We start from the raw sequence: 26785 nt of genomic DNA, 5'->3' as shown, positions 1-26785 counted from the left end.
GGGGGGTTGGAGAGAAGCTCCCCAGGATCTTGGGAGGGGGGTTGAAGAGAAGCTCCCTAGGATCTGGGGGGGAGGGGTTGGATAAGCTCCCTAGGATCTTGGGGGGGGGTTGAAGAGAAGCTCCCCAGGATCGAGGCGGGCGGGGAATAGAGAAGCTCCCCAGGCGCCTGACCCTCGGGGCGGGGAGGGAGGCGGGGCGCTGTAGCCGGGTCTCCCGCGGCGGGGGCGGGGGGCGGCCCTTCCCCGCCGACCGCGGGGCAGAGCCGGCCGAGGGGGCGGTCCCGGCGCGGCCGGAGGGAATAAAATCGCGGCCGGCCGCGCTGGCTGTAGCAGAGCCGCGGGCAGAGCCGGCAGCGAGGCCCGGCTGGTGGCTGCGCTGCGGGGGACGTTTCTCCGCTCGCCATGGCCGCTCCCGCGGGGCGCAGAGCCCCCCTGGCGCTGGGGCTGGCCGGGCTGGTCTTCGCCCTGTGCGGCCTTGTCCTGCTCTTCGTCCTGCCCAGCATGGTCCGGGACCAGGTCATCAAGGTGAGACCCGCGCCCGGGGGGGGGGTTTGCATCCTGCGCTGGGCCGACCCGGGCTAGCGTCCCCTTTGCCGCCCCCCATCAAAGGCTGGGGTGACACCAAGTGCCTAGGTTCCTCCTCATCCCCTAGCCCCCCACTGGCTGTATCGTGCCCCCCACTGGCTGTATCGTGCCCCCCACTGGCTGTATCGTGCCCCCTCGCCTCCAGATCCGCCTTGCTGAGCTCTCTCGAGCTCCAGCTCCCTGCGTGCTGAAGTGCTGACCTGGCTAATGTTTCAAATCCCCCCACTGAGGCTCAGAGCAGTCTACGGCTGGAAGGGACCTCCCTAGGTCACCTACTCTGATCCCCTGGCAGGGCTAGGTCGATAATAATTTCCTCCCCCAACAGAGATGGAGGGGGGGCCCATACAGGACAGGAGACGTGTACTGTAGCTGTCTAGGTATTGAAATGTACACCTGTGGCTTGAAGTGCAGACTAACCCCAGCTAGCCCAGGGTTGATTGATTACTCCCCATCTGTCGTGTCTCCTGCAACAGGAACATGATTTCTGTTCTAATGAGTGAATTCTTCTTCTTTGATCCTGCCAGCTGCTGGCCCCTCTAGCTCCCCCTGAAATAAATAAGCGGTAAAGCTGGTCCATAGAAATGAGTCAGTTCTCGTAAGGAGTAAATGAGATGAGGGGCAAATACTATTGACATGAAGTATTTATGTATGGTAATGTGAGGAGTTGGGCTCAGATGCACAAATGACAGACTGGGGAGGTCTGGTCAGCCATGGCTTGTTACCTGAAGCACTCCTCTTCCCCCTCATCTGGGGATGGCTGGGAAGGGGGTGGGAGGGTGGCAATGAGCAAGGCTGGGGTGTGAGGATCTTGCACTTCCCACAGTGTATTATTTTTTTTCTTCTCTACTCCTTGTGCAAATGGCTAAAACTTGCCCTCCTTCCCATCCAGCATTACAGGAGTGATGTCTGGATGCTGGGGCTCTCTGCTTCCATGCTTCCTCCTGACCCCCTAAAATGCATTGGTAACTATATTGAGCAATGCTAATGACCCCCAAGTCCTGGGCACTTCAGTAAACTATTGCTTTACTGAGTACTATAATGCATCATGGATTGCCCCTTATGTGTTCAGAACGCTAACCGTTACTAAAGTGAAGGATGCTGTAGAAAGCTCTGGGTTCGTGCTAACACTAACTATCTGTGCTGTAGTATATTTTAAGGTTTCCATTCCCTTCCCAAGCAACACTAATTCTAATTGCTAAGTGACATAACCGCAGCATTTGTTAACGAAAATGAAGTCTTTGGTCCATGGGATAGGTAGCAATAAAGACCAGAAGGGTTAGCACAAAAGGAATATAAGTAGACCTCACAAACCTGAACCAATTAGGGCTATGAGCAAAGCTGCTACGTTCCTTTTCCCTGAAATTTCGTGCTATTGCCTCGACTGGTGTTGGCAACGGTGATCAGGGTGTCAAGTTCGTGAGAAATGTTGGCATTTCAAAATATCGTTCAGTTTTGAATGACAACAAAACCAGATGTTCTGAAATGGTGTTTCCAAACGAAAAATTGCTCCACCAGACCAACCTACCACTGTGGAGTGAATGACATTGTTTATTGCAACAGTGACTGTCAGAAGAATGCCAGTTTCACTCCAAAGTTGCTGGGGCTCCGAGGCCTGTGGCTTGAGGACAGCAGCCAAACCATGAGTCTGCCCTGGGGCTTGAGACTCTGGAGCTTCCAGATTCCCAGGCCAGTTGTTTCATCTGACTTGCTCTCCTGCCAATACTTTACCTATGTTCTGCTAGCTCTAACTGGTGGCTGCTGGAATCTTCCCCCTGTGCTGTGTAGACCCTCTTTAAGCAGGGAAAGACGATGTTTTGATTTAAAAAAAAACAAAGAAAAACACCTTGTGCCTGCTTTACTCTAGTGCTACCACTGATGAAGCTGCAATGGTTCAAACTTGCCTAGTATAGATAAGGTCATAGAATCGTAGGACTGGAAGGGACCTCGAAGTCTTCTAGTCTAGTCCAGTCCACTCAAGGCAGAACTAAAGCAGGACTGAATATTATCTAGACCATCCCAGACAGGTGTTTGTCTAACCTGCTATTAAAAACCTTCAATGACGGAGATTTCACAACCTCCCTAGGCAATTTATTTCAGTGTTTAGCTACCCTGACTGTTAAGAAGTTTTTCCTAATGTCCAACTTAAACAGCTCTCACTGCTGTTTAAGCCCATTGCTTCTTGTCCTATCCTCAAAAGTTAATGAGAACAATTGTTCTCCCTCTTCCTTGTAATAACCTTTTATGTACTTGAAATCTGTTCTATCCCTCCTTAGTCTGGGATCCTTCAGAGACGAAAGATGCTATATAAAAGTAAGTGGTATGCTGCCATTGAGAATAGATCACTGGAGGGTGAAAGTCACCCTCCAATCAAAGCAGTGTGATTTTAAGTTTTCTCTCAACTTTGCATTAGGTTTTTTTAAATTTAACTTTGACATGGGAACGTCCTCCTGACTGCATAGGACTTGTTTAAACTTGAGGTTAACTAATAAAATATTGACATCTTTTATCAGGTTTTGCCCTCAGCGTCAAGTAACTAACATCATGGGTGACTCCTAATTCTTGTGGTGAAAGATCAACATTATTGATGACATTCATCTGGATAGTCAGAGATGCTCACTTGAGACATAGGCCCTATATTGCTAAGAGCTAAAGGAGATTTTCTTTGGCTCAAGTGATGGGCTTGTCCTCTTGGAGCAGGAGGATCTGAGATCTGTTGCTGTCAGTTCCAGTGGTATCCATGGCATGTGGCTTTGTGATAGGCATAAAGCTGTAAGTGGCCATAGATTGTTAGTCTTTCTTCCTCAAGAAGCTGTACAAGCTAGAGACTTACACTAGTGTCATAAAACAAGTATTTGTTACACTCTAGCACCTTTTAGCCTGGGATTTCAGAGGAGCCAAGGTGTTGGGCACCCAAATCCACTTTAAAGTCGATATAATATGGCTGTCAGGATCCCTTAGTCTCCTTTAAAATCACAGCCTTAGGAAATGCTATACTTTGGGGCATTTTTATTCCTGTAAAATGGTGACAAGTCACTTTCTTTAGGTTTGGCTGAATCAAACCTTGAGGTGCAGTTCAGCGTTCAGGCCATATGTGTTCGGAGTAGGTGCTTGTATGGCCCTCACAGGCCTTGAATACAAGTACCTAGATAGCAGGCTCCTGGTTACAGTATCTGTGTAATGTGGTGCTGTCCTTACGGGGTGTTTGGCGAAAAATTTGAAGTCTCCTCCTGGGCTTTCCCCTACTAGTCTCCAAGGCCCTGGGCGACTGCTCTCAATAGTAGGAAGTGCTCAGCCTTGGAAAGCTGCTTGTTGAACTTCCTGAACTGGCAATGGTAGAGTCCACTTAGCAGTGGCAGTGGTGGCTGCTACTGCTTGCTTCTGAGGTCAAAGATCGTCTTAACAGCGTATTCAGTGCATTGCCTAGGATGCTAGTGCAGTTAATATGCTTGTTATGTAGCCGGTCAAGGATTATAATACCAGGTGCCTGGCAGCAAGGGGTTCTCTTGTGTTAAATGGGATACCTGAACACGTGATATTGACTTGAGAATCAAGAGTATCTAAGGTCCAGGAAGAGAGTGCGATGAACTGGCTGATGCTTCAAGATGTGTGGCAAGGATAGCAAGAAATGGGATACTGAGGAGACCTTCCCCCCCCACACCTTTTTCCTCAGCCTCTTACTAGCATGATCTAATTTTAATCTTCTTTCTCCTGCCTCTTATCCCATTTGCCAAATTTATACTTGTGTAACTGATGTGAGGTTCGTTATGATAATCCAGTAATGGATGCAAAATATGCAAGTCTTAATCTTTTAAAATGTCTTTAGACCAGCAGTCAATAACTAGGGCTACTGATTAACTGCTTCCAGGTAGCTTGGCCTCTTACCAGCATGAGTGAACATTAGTTTAAATAGGTCAATTATACTTGCCCCTGTATGTTTACTGTGGAAGTGTTCTACATTGACTAAAAACATGGAGTACCAGCAGGGTTGTAGTGGGGTGACAAGGGGGATTGGGACAGTCATGAGTGCCAGTTGTCTCAGACTTGCTGCATGACCTTAGTGATTTACTTTGTACGAAATGTCAGCCTATCAGAGATCCAGCCTTCCTTCCTTCATTATATTCCAAAGCTGTGTTGGATGCTCTTTGGCCATGTTGGCAGGATGGACTAAGACACCCCAGCACTTCCAGCTGTCAGACTCTGATGCATGAAGGGATGTGCGCCCTGACCCCCATCAGGTGCTGCCTGCTGGGTTGCCCCAGAGATTTTCCAGATCTGGGAACACTTTTGTGTGATGCCATCAACTAGTTATTCTGTCTCAATGGTCCTCCACACGCCATACATGTTTGACTTGTTGTCCATCTGTAAATACTTGCTTAGCTCACAGGGGGGTTAAGAGGCTTGATCTAGTGAATGTTGGTGATACAAATACTTGATATGGTGATACACTAGAATCCCTGGATGAAAGTAAGCTGGTAGAGCCAGGGCCGGCTCTAGGTTTTTTGCTGCCCAAGCAAAAAAAATTTTGTCTGCCCCTGTCCCAGCCCTGGATTCCTCGCCGCACACCCCTGCCGCCCCAGCCCTGGGCTCTCTCCCACCCCCACCTGCACCCTCCTTCCGCCGCAGCCCTGGGTCACTGGTAACACGCTCCCACGGCAAGTCATTCAGCAGTAATTTTAGATGTCCACAGAACACAGACAGGATTGGTTCCCGCATGGTTACAGAACTGCAGTGAAGTGGAACAATTTTCAGCTTGTGTGATTGGAGGATATCTGGATGCATATTATAAGACTGTCCTACATAAATGAGGAAAAGTTGAAGTGTCTTTATTATTCTTTTGTTCCATTCTTTCTTTCTATGGGGAATTTGCCAATGCAATATCACTGTCTTCCTTTTAAACAAACAAAAGGCAATGGCTGTTGAAAATGGCAATTCCAGTCCTAATAACCACTAGGAAGCATTTCTTGCTCAATTTTATCGTGCTTTTTCTACAGCAAGTTACAGTGGATCAGTATATTTGATTTGGGAGAAATGATGTAACAACTGCCCAAACTGTGCTTGAGCACTCCTGAATTTTGAGGTGTTCCAATCTGGAAGGCAGGTGCTTGGGGGGGGGGAGGGGGAAGACTGTGGCTCCGCGGGGGAGCATGGCAGCACGTATGCAGCAGTGTGTCTGGCACTGCGTGGAGCCAGACACTGGTCTGAGTGGCATGGTAAGGGGGCTCGGGGTTTGGATGGGGCAGAGGTTCAGGGGGCAGTCAGGGGCAGGGAGAAGGGGGGTTAGATGGGTCAGGGGTTGGGGGTGGCAGTTAGGGGACAGACAGTAGTTGGATAGGCATGGGAGTCCCGGGGGATTGTCAGGGGACAGGTAGGGAGTGGGGTCCTAGGACAGAAGGTGGGGGGGAGTCTTAGGAGGGGGCAATCGGGACAAGGAGCAGCAGCGCTTAGATAGGGGGTTGGGTCCTGGGGGGCTGTTAGGGGCAGGGGTGATCAGGGGACAGGGAGCAGGGCGGGTTGGATGGGTTGGGGTTTCTGTGGGGGACAGTCAGAGGGAGTGGATGGTGGCAGGGTGGGGCTACCCTCCCTCCCTGTGGAGTGTCCTATTTTTTCCATGTTAAAATATGGAATCCCTACTTACAGCGCAGCTCTCCATTCACAGCAGGCTGCAGCATTAGGTCTCAGCTACCTCACTCCCTCCCCCTCTTTCCTGTTGGTAGTGGCCAAGGGAATGCTGGGAAATGTAGTTCTTTCCCTGCTCCAGGGCTGGCTCTATAGGCAGGGAGCTAACCAAGGAACTACAGCTCCCAGGGCCCCCTGTTGGTTCTCAGCTCCCATGCTGGATCCCTGCTGCCCCTGCAAATGGGCTGCCCCAAGCATGTGCTTGCTTTGCTGGTGCCTAGAGCTGCCCCTGGGTAGAGCCTATGCAGAGAGCACCGATATAACACAGCTGTCATAACCATTGTAAAGGAAGAACAGGAGTACTTGTGGCACCTTAGAGACTAACAAATTTATTAGAGCATAAGCTTTCGTGGACTAGAGCTTATGCTCTAATAAATTTGTTAGTCTCTAAGGTGCCACAAGTACTCCTGTTCTTCTTTTTGCAGATACAGACTAACACGGCTGTTACTCTGAAACCTGTCATTGTAAAGGAGTGGCTTTGGGGGGGGGGGGTCAAATAACCACCTATATATTAATGAGAGAAATGTTAATTCTTAGCAGATATTTTAATTTAGGGGCTGGTTCCTGATTAACTCCTAATTTCCACAATATCAGTCCTACTACACCTCTACCTCACTATAATGCTGTCTTCGGGGGGGGGGGGGGGGAATCTTACTGCATTATAGGTGAAACGGCGTTATATCGAACTTGGTTTGATCTGCCGGAGTGCGCAGCCCCACCCCCCGGAGTGCTGCTTTACCGCGTTGTATCCAAATTCGTGTAATATTGGGCTGCGTTATATTGGGGTAGAGGTGTACTTCACTCTGCTACTCTGAATACAAGTACCTACACGACTGCAGGTCCCTCCCTGGACTTGAATTAAACACTGGCTTACTTAGCAAGCTTGTAGTGCGTCTGCAGGCAATGTTGCTGGACAACTGTCTAATGAACAAATGTCCTGCAGCAAAACTGTTCAGTTGAATAGGTTTTCTGGGCTACAGCTGCCAGGCTTTATAGGCTTTTGAGGTCACTGCTAGTGATAGATTCCTACCAGCTACTCACCCCGTACTTCTAACTGTAGCAGTGAATCTGAGATGCTACTGGTACAACTTCTTACAAAATATTTCTGTTGCAAGTGGAGGTAAAAGCAGTAGTTCTCAACCAGGGGTCTGGAGCCTCCTAGGGGGTCTCGAGCAGGTTTTTGGGGGGCCTCCAAAGGGGGCCAGCATTAGACTTGCTGGGGCCCAGGGCAGAAAGCTGAAGTCCCACTGCATGGGGCTGAAGCCCAGGGTCCTGAGCCCCACCACCCAGGGTTGAAGCTGAAGCCTGAGCAATGTAGCTTCATGGGGGGGGGGGGCCCTGTGACAGGCAATTACCTCCTAATGCCCCCCTGGCTTTTATGTGCAGAAAACCAGTTATTGCGGCACAGGTTGGCCCTGGAGTTTTTATAGCATGTTTGGGGGGGGGGGAAAGGGGAGCAGCTCAGAAAGGAAAAAGGTTGAGCACCCCTGCTCTAAATGCATTTTGGGGGGGTGGGGGGCTGTTCATGCTGGCTAAGGAAGCTTAATGAAGGCTGACAGCCTTGCTTCCCGTTGCGATAGGAAATGTCAGGTCATATGGCACTGTGCTCCTGACTGTAGCAGTCGGCGTTTACCACAAAAGGTTCAGTGGCTGCTAGCTGAAAATGCTGCTGCTCATCTGAAATAATGTGCTGGAACTAGAGAGATGTGCAGCTGAGCAGAGGCTGAATGTCAAAGGAGAGCGTCATATAACCGGCACTAACCGTTTCCGGTGAGTTAACCAGGGCCCCTTTCTGATGACTGAGGGGGCTGAGGAGTTATTTATTCGTGCATCTCCTAGCTTTTAATTGCTTGAATAAAGCCCATTACAACGGCTTTCTTTGATTGCATCAATCCCTTCACTCCCAGGAGACCAGCTGATCTCAGTATGTCCGAGATCTGGGGTGGGAGGGGCTGCTAGCTCTCTGCCCTTGCTCCTAATTCTTCAGCACCCAACAAATAATAATGCCCACATCTTTCATTGGTGGTGGTTTTAACATGAAACTGATGATTGCATGGGAATAGCGGAGTATCTTGTAGGGTCACATCTAGGTGGGGGTGGAGGGTGGGAAGTGTTAATTAACCCCCCAGTTTGAAGTATGCAATACATGCCTTCCTCCCAGGAAGGCCAAAGGCAAGCAACAAGGTCTGTGGCTTAGAAGGAAATGGAACTTTGCTGCTTTTGGGTGGGTGATGGTGGTAAGCACTTCAGATTCCCTGAGCAGAGGTGGAGTGGGAGGGGAAGCATGTGGCTGCATATAAAGGAATATGCTGAGTTCAGCAGGGTTGCAGCAGAGCTGCCAGACTCTACTTGTGGCCTATTGATGACCCTTCCTTTCCAACAGGATTTAAATCTTCACTTATTCTAGCTCTGTTGCTTCAAGAAAACCTACAGTATTGTCTTCTGAGCTTGTGGTTTTTGTGAGAAATTGTGCCCCCTCCCATACACATTATGTATACTCTTCTAGCTTGCGTTCCTGTATTCCTCTGCAAACCATGCCTAAATAAACTGCTTCAAGCCTCACCTATAGCATGGAACACAGCAGCCATGACTGCATGGGAGGAACAGGAAGGACATTTACTACAGATCCTTGGTAGTTAAGTAGCAGGCTTCCATCTAATGGATCTGAACTAACCATATCCCTTTCCACAGGTTTTATGGAGTCTAGAAAGCTGTTCATGATGTTCCTGCCAAGGGCTGAATTAATCTCGTCCCTGTAGGGAGACTTCTCTAGATCTCCAGTCTAGCACTGCTAGACTGAACAGTCTGTCGGACGCTACAGTTTTAGGGGAAGACTTTCAAAGATATAAATGGCTTAGACCCCAACTGCCACTTGCATCTTTGTAAATTCCCCCCCCCCCCAAAAAAAAAACCCCTCTGATTCCGAGATTTGTAATGCCAGGTTAAAAATGGTCTTGAGCAATTCCAGCATGTGCTGCAGATCTTGGGGGCTCAAAGGAAGAGCAGGAGATGCTAAGATGTAAGTAGCTCCCTTGTGTCCAAATAGTCTAATACACACTTAACAGGACTTGTACTATTAAAAGCTCCTCCATTATGATCAGTGAACTGAGACTACTTACAAGCAGTTGCTTGCTTGTGACTTACCAAACAGAACTCCCCCAGTCTGTGCCTGTGGTTGGTTGATGCTGTCTCCTAGTCCAGAGACCCTGGTGGTGTCATCAGATGATGCTGTGCTCTGATTAGAGCAGGCTGAAGGCTGCTTCAGATGAGCTGGTCTCCTCCAGCATTGGATTGTGTCTGCAAATATGTCCAGTGTCTCCTGGAGGGTTGAGTGAAAGGAATCTCATTTGTAGGTGAGGTGTCCTTAGCCATATCTGAAAGAAGGCTAAAGATAGGTAAAATCTCAGCTTGATTTGCCCATCCCTAGCATTTATAGTCATCTGATCTAGATGTAGCAGAACAGTCTTTCTAGCCAATCACTGCTTAATTCAAGGTCTACTGGGGGAAAGAAGGCTATGTTCTAGCAGAATAACTGTACCAGTGAAAACATGACTTTCTTATTTAGGTTCATGGAGTCTCTTTTGCCTGAAGACTTCTGGGCTCTAGACATTTAAAATAGATTTTGACCTAGTCACCCCAGAATGCTACCGAATTGAGTCACATTATGTTTTCAGTGAAGTTGCATGGTGGTAACTGAAAGCAGGCTTGGCTGTGTGAGCTAGGCTTGGCAAATGGATCACTTGACTGCTCAAATAATAGAGGCAAGGTGGGTGAGGTCATATCTTTTATTGGTCCAACTTCTGTTGATGGGAGACCATTTTTAAGCTACACAGATGTGAAGAAGAGCTCTGTGTAGCTCAAAAATTCTCACCAATGGAAGTTGATGCAATAAAAGAGATGACCTCACCCACCTCATCCCTGTAATATCCTGGGACTGACACACCTACAACGACACATCATATAGCATGGTCAAATGATGTCACTTGATCTGTTAAATATTGTCAAATATTCTGGCAAGAAGGCCTTGATGTAGGCAGACACCTAAATATTTGATTGCATTGTGATACCCTGTTAGGCTGGTTAAATGTCACTTTACTACCTGTTATGCCATCCAGTGGATGTGGGTCAGGGGGAGGGGAAGAAAGACAAAATAACTGAATATAAAGCCTCTTGATTGGCTGGAATCTTCTACACTATCTTTCTTTGTATAACAGGCCATAAAACTATGTGGTGGCTTACAAAGCACATTCAACAAGTTAAGACAGTCCCTGCCCTGAAGTGTTTATAGTCTAAACTGACAAGACCAACCTTTAGAAACTAACCAGGAGGGACTTCATTTCACTGTCTAACATTTTTTTTTGAGGTAAAATAACTCAGTTAAATCTGGGTTTTTGCTAATTAGACATAAATATCTATCTAAGGCTAAGCCAGTTGGAGACCATCAAGTAATACTCTTTGTTACTGTTCTAGTAAACTAGTGCTTTAAAATATTTGACCATTTTTGACATGTGACCATTCTTGACCAATAGTTGACCAATTATTTTTGGACCACTCAAGTGTCCCACCCCTATGGTAAATGAATCTGAGCTTTTGATTGATATGATTAATGCCTTATTGCAGTAGTGGAATCTCTCTGGCTAGCTCCCCAGGAAGTTCTGAAAATGCCATGTGTCTTCATAAGAAGCATTAAGATGGATTAAAAGCTGTGTAGCTAATGCCCTTCTACTGTTCCTTCCCTTCTGCAATGGGGGCATGCAGGCCAAGGGGTCTGGCACATGTGTAGTTATCTGCAGCCATGCAGATACCCTGGAGGAGTTTCTAGCAAGGATGATTGCTAGAGTCCTGACGCTTCAGTGTGTGAAACACTCAGAGCTCCAGTAGAGCAATTCAAAGATCCCGACACTTACTTGAATAAGGCATTAAGCATAACCTAAATTCTCCCTTCTGTTATGTCCATGCAACCCCACTGGCTCAAATTTCAGATGTGGCACAAACTATTTCCAAAGTGAGGAAAGGCACTATGGCAATCAAAGGTAGTTAGGCTCCTAACTTCCATTGATTTCAAGAGCCTAAATACTTTGGAGGGTCTGGGCTTAAGTGTGTCTACAGTTACATTGTGAAAGCTAGGATTTTTAACAGAGAATCAATAAAATCCACCCCCCACTCCTCCATGATCCATCTGGTAGCTGGAAGTCAAATGGAACTCCTGGTGTAAGGAGGGATGTGGAGAAGAGAGATCAGAGCACTAGGTTGGAGAGTCAGATTCACACTTAAGTTCACATTGCCAAGGCCTGATGCAGGATCCATTACTCCACTGGCCCATTTTGCTAGCAAGGCAGAGCTGGTTTTGGGTGGCATATGCAGAAATTCAGCAGACAGAGTGCTGCACAATAGAGAACATTGACAGACCATATGCTCTTGTTTTATAACACTTGCCTTCTGGCAGAGTGAGGAAATAGCTTGTGTAAGGTGTGGGAAGGCATGGGAGAACCTTGACTGACTCGGTGACTTGAATCACTGCCTTGGGGTGGTAGGAGAACCAGTCCCATGTCCTGGAAGACAGGTGAGCATCTGCTTAGCATTCAAATCCCACTATTCCTAAGCAGAGTGGGGAAAATAGACCAGCATGATTATCTTGCTTGGAAATATGGACGTCTGCCTGTCTATGGTCCTAGATAGCCACAAATAATTCAGAAAGACTTCTAGGTGCTTGTTAGCTATTTTTGTAGTAGCTCTAAATAGTCAGCAAAAATTAACACTCCCCCTCCAAAGGACATCATGCCACCAGATGAGTCATGTGGCCCAACATCTACAATGTCATATGATACTAGGTTTCACCATTAAGCATGAAAAAGCAGTAGCACGAAGTGGAAGGTCATCCTATTTTCTGGTATTCATGTGCGTCATGAAACTTCTTTAATCTCGATAACTGTTAAACTAAGCAAGACAATGCTCAGGGTTTTTAGGTAGAAAGACATTTGTTTTGGTTCATAAATTCAATCTTTGCGCTCACATCACATGAAGAGCCACTTGATCTGAAGTAAAACAAATCTTGGTGTGTGCTCAGTAAAACTGCTGCTGTAAGAATCACTGGGTAGTGGTGGTTGGTTTTTCTCCTTTCCTATCCTCGGCTGCATTCTTGCAGTGACCCTAAGAATCCTTCCCCATCTCCAACCCTTCCAGTGAATGGGCATCTCCGCTTCCATCCTTCTGGCTGAGGACTGTACAGGGATAACTTTTAAAACTGTTCTTTAATGGGCTGGTAGAGCACCACATTCTTATTTCACTCCCTTCCCCAGGGATGAGCTTGCTGGCTCCATAGCACTGGCTTGCTGCAAATGCAACAAATACAAATAGAATTTGCACTAGATTAAGGGTCTATTGGCTATGGTGCAGGTTGTGTTTGGGAGATGCTCTAGCTGGAAGAATCCACTTAAATACTTCCCTGCTCACCTAAGTTCATTTAAACTAATTTTTTTCAATACTGGACACATGCAGTCTGTCAGCCAGAGTTTTGCAGACCACTTACTGAAAGATGGTTGGCCTTGCTTATTCCAGCACTCATGTTTAGTCACTAGTTTACTAGTCTCTCTTGTACCATCTTTATCAGTTTCCAGGGTTCTGGCAAAGCTTAATCCCATTGTTAATGACTCATTAGCAGAAACACTTTGCAATATCCGCTAAAAGTTTTCTCATGCCTCTGAGCTTTAATGCTGTCTCAACTATGGCTTACATTCATGAGGTCTAAAATCTCTTGTAACTTCCATGGTCCAAAACGTCAAACACTTAATCGCCAATATTTTATCTGTTGCATAAGATATTTGAAAGCTTGTCTTAATTTGAGGGGAAGTCTAACTTGGAGTAAGGCTAGTCCATATGACAACATTGTAAGTCCTATTAAATTGCTGTTGTACAAGCAGAACTGTATGAAAGGAAGCTGTGGATCTGGGAGGCTTAAACTGGTAGTTACAAAACAAGCTTTGAGCATTGTTTGTGAATAGCTCATACCAGTTTGGGACGACAAACGAAATTTGCTGTTCATGGTCAGGCCTTGGGTCACTTAATCTAGTAGCCAGTATCCGAGGATCCATAATACACCTAATCAGTGGCAGACAGTGTACATGTTGCAGGGGCAATTCATTGCGAAAGGTCTCAAGGCCTACCTGACTCAGTGGCTCTGTTTTGCTAAAAATCTGGTATGTGAATGGTTCATGCAGTGCTCACTGCTGGCTTTAATACCAGCTGCCTGGATGATTTTGCTGTACACATGCAACAGTAGATTCTAGTAATTTTATAGAATGCCAGGTTAATGCAAACTACAACCTTTCTGCTGTATCTGCCAATTAACCTCAAGCTGCCTCTTTGCAGCTCCACAGGGAACTGAGATCTGAGGACTCCTGCCATCTAATATCTGCTCTGTCACTTCTGGCCTTCAAGTCACTTGACTCTGGCATCCCTGTAGGTAAAATCAGATATCTACTTACTGCCTCTGGGGTGTCGTGAGTGTCTCTGAAGCATTAAGTGCCATGTATTGTATACAGGTGGGATAAGGACAGGGGGATCAAGGGAGGCAGAAGAGAATACAAGCAGGTGAGGAGGGTGGACAACAGAATAGGGGATGAATAAGATTCCAGGAATGAAAAGAGGAGATGTTGCTCTTCAGAGACTGAAAAGTATTGGCTATAAAAGCATGGGATAGCAGCCCTATAAATGGAAGACAAGGCAGGAATAAAGTGATAACAGGTGTAGTGGGGGGTAAACAAGGGAGGATTCACTCAAGTGAATACTTTCTGCTCACCATTTCCTACTAGCTGTCCAATCTCTCCAAGCTCAGTGACAAGGATAGGGTGGCTGACCCTAGCACTTACCTTAATGTTGCAGGTGACTCTGGATTCTATAGTGGAGGGACTGGAAGAATCTGAATAATGCCATTTGTCAAATGTGCACAGCCTTCCGTTGGCTGGGGACCTGGTGGAGGGCATATCCCTGTTGATCTGAAGGAAGAACCTTCTGAACAGCTGTGCTTTGCTTCTGTGCCCCTTCAGAGGCTGATGGTGGTCCAAAGACTCCTCTGTCCCACCCCCTATAAAATGAGCCCACTGAGTTAGCATGAGCCTTCCCAAGATGCTGTGGCCAGCCCTGTGCCTGATGGGGACCACAGTGAATGGGCATTGGTGGGGCAAAAGTGGGGTACCTTTAAAGCTGTTCACATATTGACTGCAAAATGCTGCTGGTGTTCTTAAATGACTCTGCTGCAGATAATCAGAGCATCTTAAGTCCGGTTTGATAATGGACATATACAATTATCAATGGGATGCAGAGTTCTGAGCTGTTCACGTGGCTTTCCTTTTTCAAGACCATACTAGTCATGGAACAAAACTGCACAAAGCAGGATAGATGCTGAAATTCCTTAACTTGTTATTAACAACTTTAATCTGGTTCCATAAGTGTCTTGAGTTACTTAATCATTTGAATGGAATTTAAACCCATTTACAAAGGAAGGAAACAAATAGAATATCAGGGTTGGAAGGGACCTCAGGAGGTCATCTAGTCCAACCCCTTCTCAAAGCAGGACCAATCCCCAGACAGATTTTTTTGCCCCACATCCCAAAATGCTCCCCCCCTCCCCAGGTTGGGCGCTCAATGCTGGGTTTAGCAGGCCAATGCTTAAACCACTGAGCTATCCCTCCCCCCCTGTGAAACTAACCATTGAACATGCACCAAATCAAATATCAAAAGTGATACTCTTAACATAAATCCAACTTTACTTGTTGAGAGGCTGCTTGTTGATCCTGATCTCCCCATAAGATGGGGTTCATTTTAACTGACCCAGCAGAGCAAAATTCCATCCCCAATCCCACTTCAGTTTGAGCATTGCGTGCCTGGGTCTTGTAAAATCTTTGGGGCAAGGACCTTATCTTCATATGTATTTTAATACATAGATGCTGGCCTACAGCAAATCTCTCAAGACAATTTGCCTGTCTCAGGACTATTGAGAGTTAAGGCTTTGTAAAATCTCTCATTAAAAGCTCTGGAAATGCTTCTTATAAACCAAAATCTGGTCTCCATAATATAGCAGAGGCATATTCAGCCAAGCCATCTTTTCTTTGTCCCCCTCTCTATGATCCTTTCTTTTGATGCATGCTTATAAAGAAACACCAGACCTTGAACATTCTTGTTGGAGTCCACCTGGTAACTAGACATATATCATGTCACTTTGGATGGTAGGTTGGGATGTGGGTTACAGTCAGAGGAAGCAAGGCTCTGTGTAATCTGGATCTGGTGGAAGTACTTCTCCAATTAGAATAGCTAAAATCTTGTTGCTTTCTGTGGTCTGAGCCATGTTACTTAATAGACCCTCCTCCTCCTTATTTTGAAGGAAGTTTTTGCTTGTCTGAGGACAAACAAGTGAAGTTGTGAAGCTTATGCAGTATCCTTTCTCTTCCTCCCTTATGCCTGACTGAGTAGTGTCTTAACTCCCCACTGGAGGGGAAACACCAAAGCTGATGCTCTGATGCCCATTTGATGATCTTGTGCCAAATAGGACTTGACAATTTTCAAACAGAGGAAACCACAAGCCATGTCCTCTATCAGTTGAGTCCCTGACAGTCAATAACTTAACAAGCTGTAAGGTTCCCTCTGCCCACCCCCTTAGTAGAGAGTGCAGTGCCCTTTCCTAGATATACCTGTGACATGCTTTACCTTGGGGGAGCATCCTGTAACCCCATATTCCTAATTTTTTATATAATTGTGATCTTGCATATAAAGCATGCCTTGTAAGGTACCTAGGGAAAGGTTATGACCTGCTGAAAGTAATTTCTCTATCCACATATGTATATCATTAATTCATATGAAGTTATGAGAATTTTTGGTTGTCACTAAAACAGGCTGCAAGTTGGGGAATCAGCCAGATATTAGCTCCCCAGAGATAACAGCAAGGAAAGTAACCAACACCCAGGCAGGGTTTCAAACAACCCATCAACCATTGTCCATCAAGGCAGCTACAATTCAGTGACTCCCTGCATGAGGCCACACAAGAGGATTGCTCAACCTTGTCTGGAGACTCAGCAATGCCCAGACATACCTGAACTTGTTTTCCAAGCACATGGACTGAGGGTATAAAACAGAGTGGACACATACTGGGCCCTTCTCCTGCCCCAACCTACATTGCAAGCAACCAAGACACTGAGAAGACTGAAGACCCCAGCAGAGGAGATTGGCCCAAGTTTAAGGAACAAGCCTGTATATTAAGGATTGCAATATCCAGTGGAGTGAGGAAAAACTGCTTCGTCTCGTTGCTGCCCAGTCTAATAGGGTTGAGAGTTTAGACTGTATGGTTGTTTTATTTCTTTTGGTAACTAACTCTGACTTTTTGCCATCACTTAAAATCTAACTCTTGTGGTCAATACACTTGATTTTACTGCTTGTCTTTACCTGTAAGTTTGTATGAAGTGTGGGCAAATCTGCTCAGGGCTGGTGTATGTCCACTTTCCATTCTTGAAGTGGTGAACCGATTAATAAATCTGTACTGCCCACCTTGAGCAGCGCAAGATGGTATATTCCTGGGGTACAGGGCTGGGAGGATGTGCCTCTGGTGCCTTTCTCTGTCTGATTCATGAGTGGCTCTGGGAGCATTCATGCAATCTAGCCAGGTGTGGGGCTCCACATGCTTTTGTGCTGAGTGATCACACACCTGAAGGGGCTTGCTGCTGGTCACTAGCAAGGCATTGCGAGAGGCAGCCTAGGCTGGAGAGAGTTAAGGAGGCACAGCAGTCTTGCATCCCTGCGGGGATCCCATTAGCAGCGAAGTTGTCTCGATCCATGCAGGTAGGGTTCCTGGGGGGTCAGTGGGCCTCATGTAGATCAGCCTGCATGATCAAGGGCTTGATCTCCTTCCTCCAAACCCAGATTGCTCTTGCCAGTGCTGCTGACATGTACCTCCTACCATGGCTTGTTACAGCTTGAATACAATTACAGGGAGATTACAGGGAAGCATGTTGTAGCCACTCAAATTACTGTCTTAAATAAAGCAGCTTATGGCAAAACAGTCTCCTGCACTATTCGCACCACCTGTGCTCCTGTCCTGGCCATTCCCTCTATTTACTTCCACCGCTCTCCGCGTATGCTTTAGTTCATGCTGTCTCGCCTTCCCCTATGTCTGGAACAGCCCCATGTGCAAAAGTTTCCCAAAGCTCGCCTATCCCACACTCATCTGTGTTTATTCATCCATGGTGCCGTTAGACTGTAAGCACTTCAGGGCAGAGCACCGGGTGTGAAGAAAATTAGTCTGAACATGATTCTACCCTCCAGTGCTGGCTTGTTCAAAGACCGCATAAGCCTTTAGTGTGGTGTGAAAACTGGGTGTGAGTTAGCATGCTCATGTTAAAGTGACTCAAAGCCAGCTCCATAGATCAAAGCTCCATATATTAAGAGCCCATCGTACGAGCATGTGTTGAAGGTGGTAGTACAGGGATGACTAATTTAATTTAAATCCAAAACAAGGGCTGCAAAGTGGAGCAGCCCCAGTGCCCTAGAAGGCCAGGCTGCCTGCATCTTCTTAACCTGCTCTATTTGATCAAGTTGTACTTGTTAATCCAGGCTAGTTCTCACTAATTCAATGAAAGGCCGATCCCCCCCATGGTCACAAGGGGCTTTAACAGTGTAAAAAAAAGTTTGGCATATGAAGACCCTCTTCCAGCTTAGCTCTTAGTATGACCAATGTAAGGATAGCTTGTCTGTTTTGTCTTGTACACTTTAAAAGCTGATTCATAATGAGCACATTGCATCAATGACAGTAAAATCGCTGTCTTCTGTGAGAGGCAATAATACAGGTGCGATAAAGCCTAGCCCAAATGTCTGCTTTCTCTTCCAGAACGTGAGGATCGATCCCAATAGCATCGCCTTCGGCATGTGGAAAGACGTTCCTGTTCCTTTTTACCTGTCAGCCTACTTCTTTGAGGTGCTGAATCCAAAAGAGATTCGTCTAGGAGCCAAGCCAGTGGTGAATCAGCGTGGGCCCTATGTTTACAGGTCTAGTATTGCTATTGGCATAATCACCTGCATGCATGCTGAGCAGAAATGAAGCGTCACTGTTACTCTTATTCCTGGAGTTCTGCTCCAGCTTGGTGAAGGTTTACGTGGGGCTGAGTGATGCAGATCTGGGGGGAGGAATTGTTGAAATCCATGCTAGGGCTTCTGTCTGGTACATCACTGAACCTAGACAAGGCAAGACTGGGAACAGTTTGTTTTAAGTCCTTCATTTAATCCTCCAGCTCATGGCTATATCAGTTAAAACAAAGCTAGCTAAGATGCTCAAGGTTATAAGCAGGCTGAGCAAACAAGGGAGCAGCTAGGAGGCACAGGAGAAAAATGCATTGTAAAAACTTGGGCTGAAAGCACTACTTTTTGTTTTTTTTAAACTCCAGCCAAATTGAGGTGCACTCCTTTCACCCATCCACTTAACAACAAGCCTGATTTTTTTCCAGAAGTACCAGGCTCCTACCTTCTGAAATCTGGCCCTTTTAAAGGGAGCAGAAGTGTTAAGGAGTACATCCAAAAACCAATAACTTGTTGAAAATCTTGGCTTTGGTGCATTTGGAGGGGGAGGCATTAGACCAGATGGCCTCCCATTTGTTAACAGCAATCTTATCAGACATCCCTGGCACAAACTCGTACCCAAAGTCAATTCAGTAGACCAAGAAAGCTTGTGTGGGAAGATTAGCTCTTTAATCCCAAAGCGTTTTTTTTGGTTGGGTAGGATTTGGGAGCCTGATTGTATATACGCATTGGAGTTGCCATCAGAACTGGCAAGTCAGCACTCTGCTAAAACCATGTTGACCGCCTGTAGGTTGAGATACCTTAACATGCTTTCAGTTTTTGAATGGGTTTATTATGAGTCTACAAACTGAATGAATAAAGGCAAAGCTGCTTAATATAAATGTCTGTTTTCCAGCTGATTAGGATTACTTAAAGCAAATCGAGACTCTTGTCCTTTCTCTGCTGTAATTATTGGGCATCCAGTCTTACCTGGCCCATACAATACAAGGCTTTCTGTTGGGCTGCCACTGATTCAAAGCTGCATAATTAGCTAGTTCTCCAGAATCCCACAACGTGCCCACTTTGTGTTACAAACTAAACTCCCAGCCCAGTGGAGCAGGTCTGTTGTACTGTACTTGCCACATGAATCTTGAATTGAATCCCTGATCTTTACTTAAATCCACATGGGAATTCTGCCAGTTGGATGTGCTAGATGTTGTGCTGGTATCTGCCTTGGGGAGGGGAAGATAAATTCTTAACATGTGGCCTCATTTTTGGTGGGCTCCCCAGTGAGTAGGGTCATGCATTCCTGCCCCTTGTTAATAGCACTGATTTGCTGAATTTGTGCAAGCCAGTAGCAGACAAAACTGTTTTTTTTTTTCCTTCAGATTGGGGGAGGGGGCAATATTCACAGAAGCAGTTTGCATTTCAGGTTGCCAACTGGTTTGGAGGGTAATTAGGTACTAATAGCAAATAGTTGCTGTCCTAGATGGGTTCCAGTAGCTATCTTCAAACAGCCAGTGTTTCCCAGAATGCATTGGTCCTTCAGATTGCTGTCTGCTAGCTACAGACTCTCTCCACTAGCAAAGGGTGTTAAATCAAGTAGCCAGGCACTCTGCTATTCATCTTCTCTCTTGGCCTGATTTTACTTTGTTCCCCAATTGACTCCCTTCCTTCAAGTTTCATTTCACTCTGGCTTCCTGTTTTTTTTCTCTGCTACATCCGGTGCCTCCTGCCCTCTGCTTTTCACTCCTCTGCACAGAATTGTACTAGAGCTGACCTTCTGCAGTTCAAGAAGTGCTTCAGTACTGCTCTCTTTTAGATCAGACTGAAAACAGCAGAGAGGTGGCCAGTTATAATGGCTATATTCCCACCACAAGTCTCCTCCCACCCCCATCTCAAAGCCAAATCTCTTGAAATGGTTCCTGCAGAATACCTCATGAAGTGCCAGATAAGCACCTACTCCTCTTGCAGAAGAGAACCTAATATTAACTCTATGGCTGAAGTTGCTGAAGCCAGAGCTGAAAGGGCACTAGTGACATGCCAGCAAAACCTTAGCAGGTTGTGTGAGCTTTGCTCTGACTCCTGCAACATGGGAGTTGGAGACATGTAATCTGGAGCTGTTGGGGAAAGTGCCCCTATGATTACTTATGCCTGCTCTTTTAATTTTTTTTAACTAGAGAATACAGGTATAAAACCAACATAACTTTCCATGACAATGGTACAGTTTCCTTCCTGGAATACCGGAGATTTTTCTTCCGGCCAGACCTGTCTGATGGGATGGAAGAGGATTACATTGTTGTGCCAAACATCCTTGTGATGGTAAGACTACTTTAAACTCCAGAGGGGTATTCCTTACTCTTGTGTCTGCAGAGGTTGGGAGAGTTACCCTGCTGCAGCACCCTAAAATGACAATCTTCCTGCCTGCCTTGCAAAGGCTGTGCATTCCCCTGCTTAGACTATAGAACTAGACTAATCCAGGACAGGCTCCGTATGGCTGCTGTGGCCTACAGGACATGAGGAACTTGTTTCTCTTTGTGGGTATTTTGATAGCTTTGCACAGTTGTAATCACCTGCTCTTGGGTAAGCAGGAGGGGTGATTGAGCAAAATATGTCTCTGACAAGAATAAAGGCATTGGGTCAAAATACAGATGACGGAGGGGCAGCCACAAAACCCAAAATGGAGCAGTCCACCTCAGACAATACTACCCTGTTCATCCCTACTTCCAAAACTTGGAAGTGAGGGGTGGGGTGTTAATAGCTCACTTCTGCGAAAGAGGGGAGGTATAGGCAACTATGAAATTGTCCAGAATGGGTGTGTTTTTGGGGGGCAGGCTCAGTTCTCAAGTAGATGAGGGGTATCCTATTAAACCAATGGTGTGTTGCAGCCAGCGCTGAGGTAAAGCAGCTGGGGGAAGCCAGCATCAAGTCTCTCCAACAAAGCTCTTGGACAATACAAGGGCCTCTGCTCACACCATGTGGTACTAGAGCATGTACAGAAAGCATCACCTTAGCACTTCAAACTGTCCCTGGTAGTTGGACCTTCTCCCCAGAGGACTACTGAAAGTACCTTGGATTGTGATAATTGGTGACCTTGTTACAATGTGATTGAGTGTCACTGGGGTTTGGCTTTTTCTAAAACCAAATGGGTGTTTCCAGGGAATTGATGGAGGGGGCGGGGGGAGAAATGGTGAGTTTGGTTCGTTAGTCTTAGCTAAGCCAGGGTGAGTGTAGTTTGTGACAGTGTAAAACCAGGGGGTCACATGGGATTTGAATGAGAATTTAGCAGAACTCAGAGCAGAAAATATTACCTCCCACTGCAAGCACAGGATACACCGTAACCGCAAAAGGCGGGTTTTTGGGAGAACTCTCTGGCTTGAGGAATCCATCCTGGAGCTTCAGACCCGCTGGCTGAACAATGGAGCCGACACTAACTTTCCCTTGTTACTTGTTACCATTCACTTCCTGTACCAAATGGCATCCTGGTATCTGCTGTCTGAATCTCTCTCTACCCTAGGGCGCAGCCATTATGATGGAGAAGCTACCTCACTTTTTGAAGGTGTTAATAAGTGGTGCCCTGGCTGGCTTGGGACAGGACGCTTTCATGAACCGAACTGTGGGAGAGATCTTGTGGGGCTATGACGACCCGCTTATAGACGTGCTGAACAATTTTGTGCCCGGTTTGATCCCTTTCAAGGGGAAGTTTGGCTTATTTATAGATGTAAGTAAACTCATGCTTGGTAACATTAAAACCAACTCTTAGGTTACCCCTTTGCCAACATAGGATTGTTCATGCAGGTGAATGTTGCCCACAAGGACATGTCTCATAACCCATCTCTTTCAAGAAGCTAAGTATTGCTGTGTTCACTTCTGCACTGCTTGCAACCTTGCATTGAAACAGTAGTTCATTTAGCCTCCCACATTCCTGTTCCGTATTATCTGTCTTGCATATAGGGGACCTGATGCACACTTGCTTGAGGTCCCATAGTAAGTCTGTGCCAAGACTGGGATGGAACCTGGGAGTCCTGGCTCCCATTCCCCTTCTCTAAATGCTAGGCCGCACTGCCCCAGCAGGGGAGGCACTTAAAATGTCCCTAGGCATACCTAGGAAGGAGTTAGTCAACAAAGTCATTGTTAACCCGGTTAGTCTTCAGACAGTGTCCACAGAACTAAACTTACGTAGGTAGTGATGCTGCCACAGGCTGTCGTCTTGCCGCATAGGATGGGTCTGGGAAGTTATTCTTCTTTTTTTTTTTTTGTACAGTTTAACAACTCGAATACAGGACTGTTCACTGTGTATACTGGGGCCACAGACATCAATCAGATCCACATAGTGGATACATGGAATGGATTAAAAAAGGTAAATGTACCCTTGTTTTCTAGAAAGCGACTCTAGCTTTCTATAATGACACCTCTTCGCCTAACAACCTTCTGCTAATCAGTCGAGAGCTCTCTTTATGGCTGACTGTGGTTTTTTCTCACCTGAAGTTAAAATGGTGCCTGATGCTAGACAAAGTTCTAAGATGGGTTCTCAAATTGTGGGTCGGGATCCCAAAGTGGGTTGCAACCCTGGTTTAATGGGTTTGTCAAGGCTGGCTTAGACTTGGTGGGGCACAGGGCCAAAGCCAAAGTCCGAGCCTCACCGCCCAGGGCCAAAGCCTGAGGGCTTCAGCCCTGAGTGGCAGGGCTCAGGTTACAGGCTACCTGCCTGGGGCTGATGTCCTTGGACTTTGGCTTTGTGTTCTCTCCCCTTTTCTCCTTCCCCACCCCCACCAGGGACAGTGAGATTTTGCTTTGCCCTCTCCTCCCCACCCCCCAGGGTGGCAGTGCTCGGGCAGGCTCAGGCTTCCAGCCCCCCTTCTGGGGTTCAGTGATTATTTTTTGTCAGATCAGGGGGTCTCAAACATTGCACCATGACCCCCTTCTAAGATTTAAGACTTGTAACCTAGCTGGAAGGTTAGTGCTTGGAGAAGGCAAGCTAAATAAATATTGGCTTCCTGTGAATAACACACTGACAATCAAGACTATGACTAACAAGTTCTCAGGCTTTTTTCAAACTCTGGATATTTTAGTAAGACTGACTTGGTAGTGATGCAACTTAAAGTGGAAAAACTGTCCAGAGGCCTCTGGATTATACTAGTGCCTGTCTAATGGCCAATTTTAGCAGCCCTACAAAGTGGGGTGTGGTTTTTTGTAGCCGCAATTCAAAGCCTGCTGTTCCCAGATAGGCTAGCATTGCTGACTTCTTCTGATTCCCTAAATCTATTTTGTCATGAAGCACTGGTATTTATTTGGACTCTCCTCAAATATAAGAGGGCATCAAAGTCAGTTTGGAGGGGAGTGGGACTTTCAAACATAAAGATGGCACTCATGCATGGGAAACTTGAAGACCCTCTTAACGTTACTTCCCTTTTTTTCATTCCCTTTATAAAAAAAAAAAAACTTCCAAGCACCTGTGGAGCTCTAGAGAGGTCCTGCCACCTCTTGCTTATTCTGGCAAGAAATGACATCTCAGGAGGCACCACTGCATGAATTGTCCATCTTAAATATTGAGCGACTGGATTCCTCTTGTTGGTTGGGAGACAAGGTTTACCTGACACTCTTTTGAAGGGTCTAGTTTGAGCTTTCTAGACTTCTTTGAACTCTTGCTTTGCTGCTCACCAAGTAGAACTGCTGGAAGACTCGTTATTTTGAAGTGGAGGATGAGGAACAAGCAAACCACTCAGGGCTAAAAGATAGAGGAAATTGTTTGGCTAACATAGCTGTCAGTCTGGCTTTTAAATTCCTCTTGCAACTTTTCTTGCAGGTGAATTACTGGCGCTCCAATGAGTGTAACATGATCAATGGGACTTCTGGAGAGATGTGGCCTCCTTTCATGACCCCTTCCTCTTCTCTAGAGTTTTATAGTCCTGATGCCTGTCGGTAAGATTAGTTTAAATTTTGTCTTGTATGCTGTATCTGCATGTCTAACCACGTGACTGGAAGTGCAAAGTCTTCAGCTTCAGAATGCAATGTTGCTGGAAGACAGGTGGTCTTGCTTAGTTAAATAGCTATCGTCATTACTCACCTGTCCTCTAAAATTACACTGATTTGTAGAACTAAACTTCAACTACCACCCAGTGTTCAAGGTAGAGTTCTGAAGTGATCTCAGATATTCAGAGTACAGTTGTTTGTCTGATTGGGCACATCTTACTATCAAAAGATCTGCTGCTTTCAAAAAATGATGAAAAGGCAGTAGACCAGTGCAAACTCAAAGGTGAGCAGATATTAGCATCCCCAAAAGGGGAAAATGGAGGCTGGAAATCATGCAAGGCAGAGGAATAGAATCAAGGCTTCCTTAGTCCAATCCCTGCTTTAGCCTGTAGACCACACTATCAAATGTTCTAGAACACCTGTGTTCAAAGACTCAAACAACCTAGCAGACAAAGGTGTAGCAGATCCAATTGCTGGAAGTTGAAGCTAGATAAACTGACTAGAAATAAGATGCAAACTTCTAACAGGGTAAGCAACCATTACTACATCTTCACAAGGGTGGCTGTGGTTTCTCTATCACTGGAAACTTCCTTAAAAATCAGGACTGGGTGTTTTTCCTCTCTGCTCTATTTCAAGCTAGAATGAATACAGGGAAGTCCTACAGCCTGTTAGACAGGAGGTCAGACCATGTTTGCAGTGGTGCCATCTGGTTTCAGCTTCTATGAATTCTAGGAAAGTCAATTACAGAGGTAACTTCAGGGAAGCTAGAAGTACTCTTCACTTTCTAACCAGCTTAATTACTCCAACTGCTGCCTTTGGGCTGCTTCCTGAATTTAAAGGATCTGCAGCATGTCCCTTTTGGTATTAAAGTGGTGACCTTTATTGTTAACAGTACTTGACATGGCCCAGTTGGAAGCAGTGATGCATTTCCACAGATTCTATAGGTGCTGAAAAGCAAGGAGGTTATTTTCCTGGCAGTAGAGGTTACCAATATTTGTATAAAGTGTTTAACATGCGTTGTCTGCATTGCTGGGGCAGAGAAGTTCATTATTTCAAAACTGATTCAGTCTGCAACACTGACAACACTAATTGCATTACTGGGTAGCAGTTGCAATGCAAAACAGTAAGTTCTTGCTCTGACAGCAAACAGAATTGAAAACATTTGGTTTTTTAACTTTTCCCAGTTACCATGCAAACTAGTTCACTAAGCCAAAGGGTGTCTTAAAATAGAAACTTAACATCTGTGTGCCGAAGGTATTCAGTAATATCAAGATAACTTAGTGCTAAGGACCCAGGTTTGGGCACCCTAGTAGTTAAGAGTCCCAAGACATGGGTTGTGATAATCGAGCAAGGATAATCGGTTGGCCTTAGCTTTCTCTAACAAAGCCGAAAGATCCCCTTCCAAGGATGAGCAATAACCTGCAGGCCAAAGTAACCGTCTGTTTCTCTTGGCACTCCATGCCATGCGGCAGTCACCACTCACCTCCAAATAAATAGCTCGCTCTGCATATGGAAGCCTGTGGAGTCCAACGTGCTCCAGTCAGGTCATGGTGCTGTGGGTCCCAGTGAGGAAATGACATTGGTCACTTCCAATTCAGTCCCCTTGCCTTGTTCTCATGCTCTTACAAACTGAAATTAACACTCTGCCTATACAGAATGTTTCCCCAGTGCCTGGCATGGTATTTATGTGAACCTTGCAGGCTGCTGTCTATCGGGATCACCTGCCCTTCCTGTAGGAGAAAAAGCTTGGCTTCCTAGAAGGGAGAATGCAGGGTTAAGTACTTAGTCTCCAGTCAAGGGGTCAGTAACATGCTCTGAGTATGGCTATCCCAGAACTAGACAAGGGAAGAGCCCTCCCACTGGACAGACTCCGACTCCTAGAGACATGGGTGAAACTACATGAGGAAGGGGGCGTGGAATCTTCTCTGCATCCCTGTTCACTTTCCTTGAGTGCAGGGCTGCCTGGGGGGGCAAGTGGGGCAATTTGCCCTGGGCCCCACAGGGGCCCCCACAAGAATTTTTCAGGGCCCCTGGAGCAGGGTCCTTCACTCGCTCTGGTTTCTTCACAACCTCCCCTCTCCCCCCCTGGAAAACTCTCGCAGGGACTGGGCACCCAGAGCTGCTTCTGCTCTGGGTCTCCGGTGGCAGGGGTCCCTCCGCTCCGGGACTCACTGCCAAACTGCCCCAAAGACCTGCAGCGGGGGGTTCTTCCGCCCTGGGACCTGCAGCCAAAGTGCCAGGTCTTTGGCGGTGGGGGGGCCCCTGCCACTGAAGACCCCAGGCCCCCGGAATCCTCTGGGAGGCCCTGCTTGAGTGCAGCAGCATGTTCTTTCCTGATTCCCCTCTTACCAAAGTGCCCCATAGACTGTTTGTTTGTGCCACTGCTTAGGACCCCTGAGAGATGCCCCAGATGTAATAGGGGTGAACTTTCTCCTGACAGCCTTCTCTTAAACTTGAGACTAAACAGGGGAGAGCAGATATGGCCCATCGAATAGTCCGCTGACCCCACAAAGCA

The 26785-nt window shown here is 46.4% G+C and overlaps 1 protein-coding gene across 1 annotated transcript in view; it reads left to right on the top strand.

Annotated features, from left to right (window-relative positions):
* The first annotated feature begins 328 nt into the window (after positions 1 to 328).
* The window catches only part of SCARB1 (scavenger receptor class B member 1), a 40404-nt gene continuing 13947 nt past the window's right edge, over positions 329 to 26785 (top strand). The window contains exons 1-6 of the mRNA XM_034791043.1: positions 329 to 525; positions 18134 to 18291; positions 20478 to 20619; positions 21815 to 22018; positions 22562 to 22657; positions 24104 to 24219. Of these exons, the coding sequence (XP_034646934.1) occupies positions 403 to 525; positions 18134 to 18291; positions 20478 to 20619; positions 21815 to 22018; positions 22562 to 22657; positions 24104 to 24219 (839 nt within the window). The 5' untranslated portion in view covers positions 329 to 402. The remainder of the gene's footprint in view (positions 526 to 18133; positions 18292 to 20477; positions 20620 to 21814; positions 22019 to 22561; positions 22658 to 24103; positions 24220 to 26785) is intronic.

This window comes from Trachemys scripta, chromosome 15 (genome assembly GCF_013100865.1).
Source record: "Trachemys scripta elegans isolate TJP31775 chromosome 15, CAS_Tse_1.0, whole genome shotgun sequence".
Lineage (NCBI taxonomy): Eukaryota > Metazoa > Chordata > Testudines > Emydidae > Trachemys > Trachemys scripta.
This window is presented reverse-complemented; position numbering and strand designations above follow the sequence as displayed.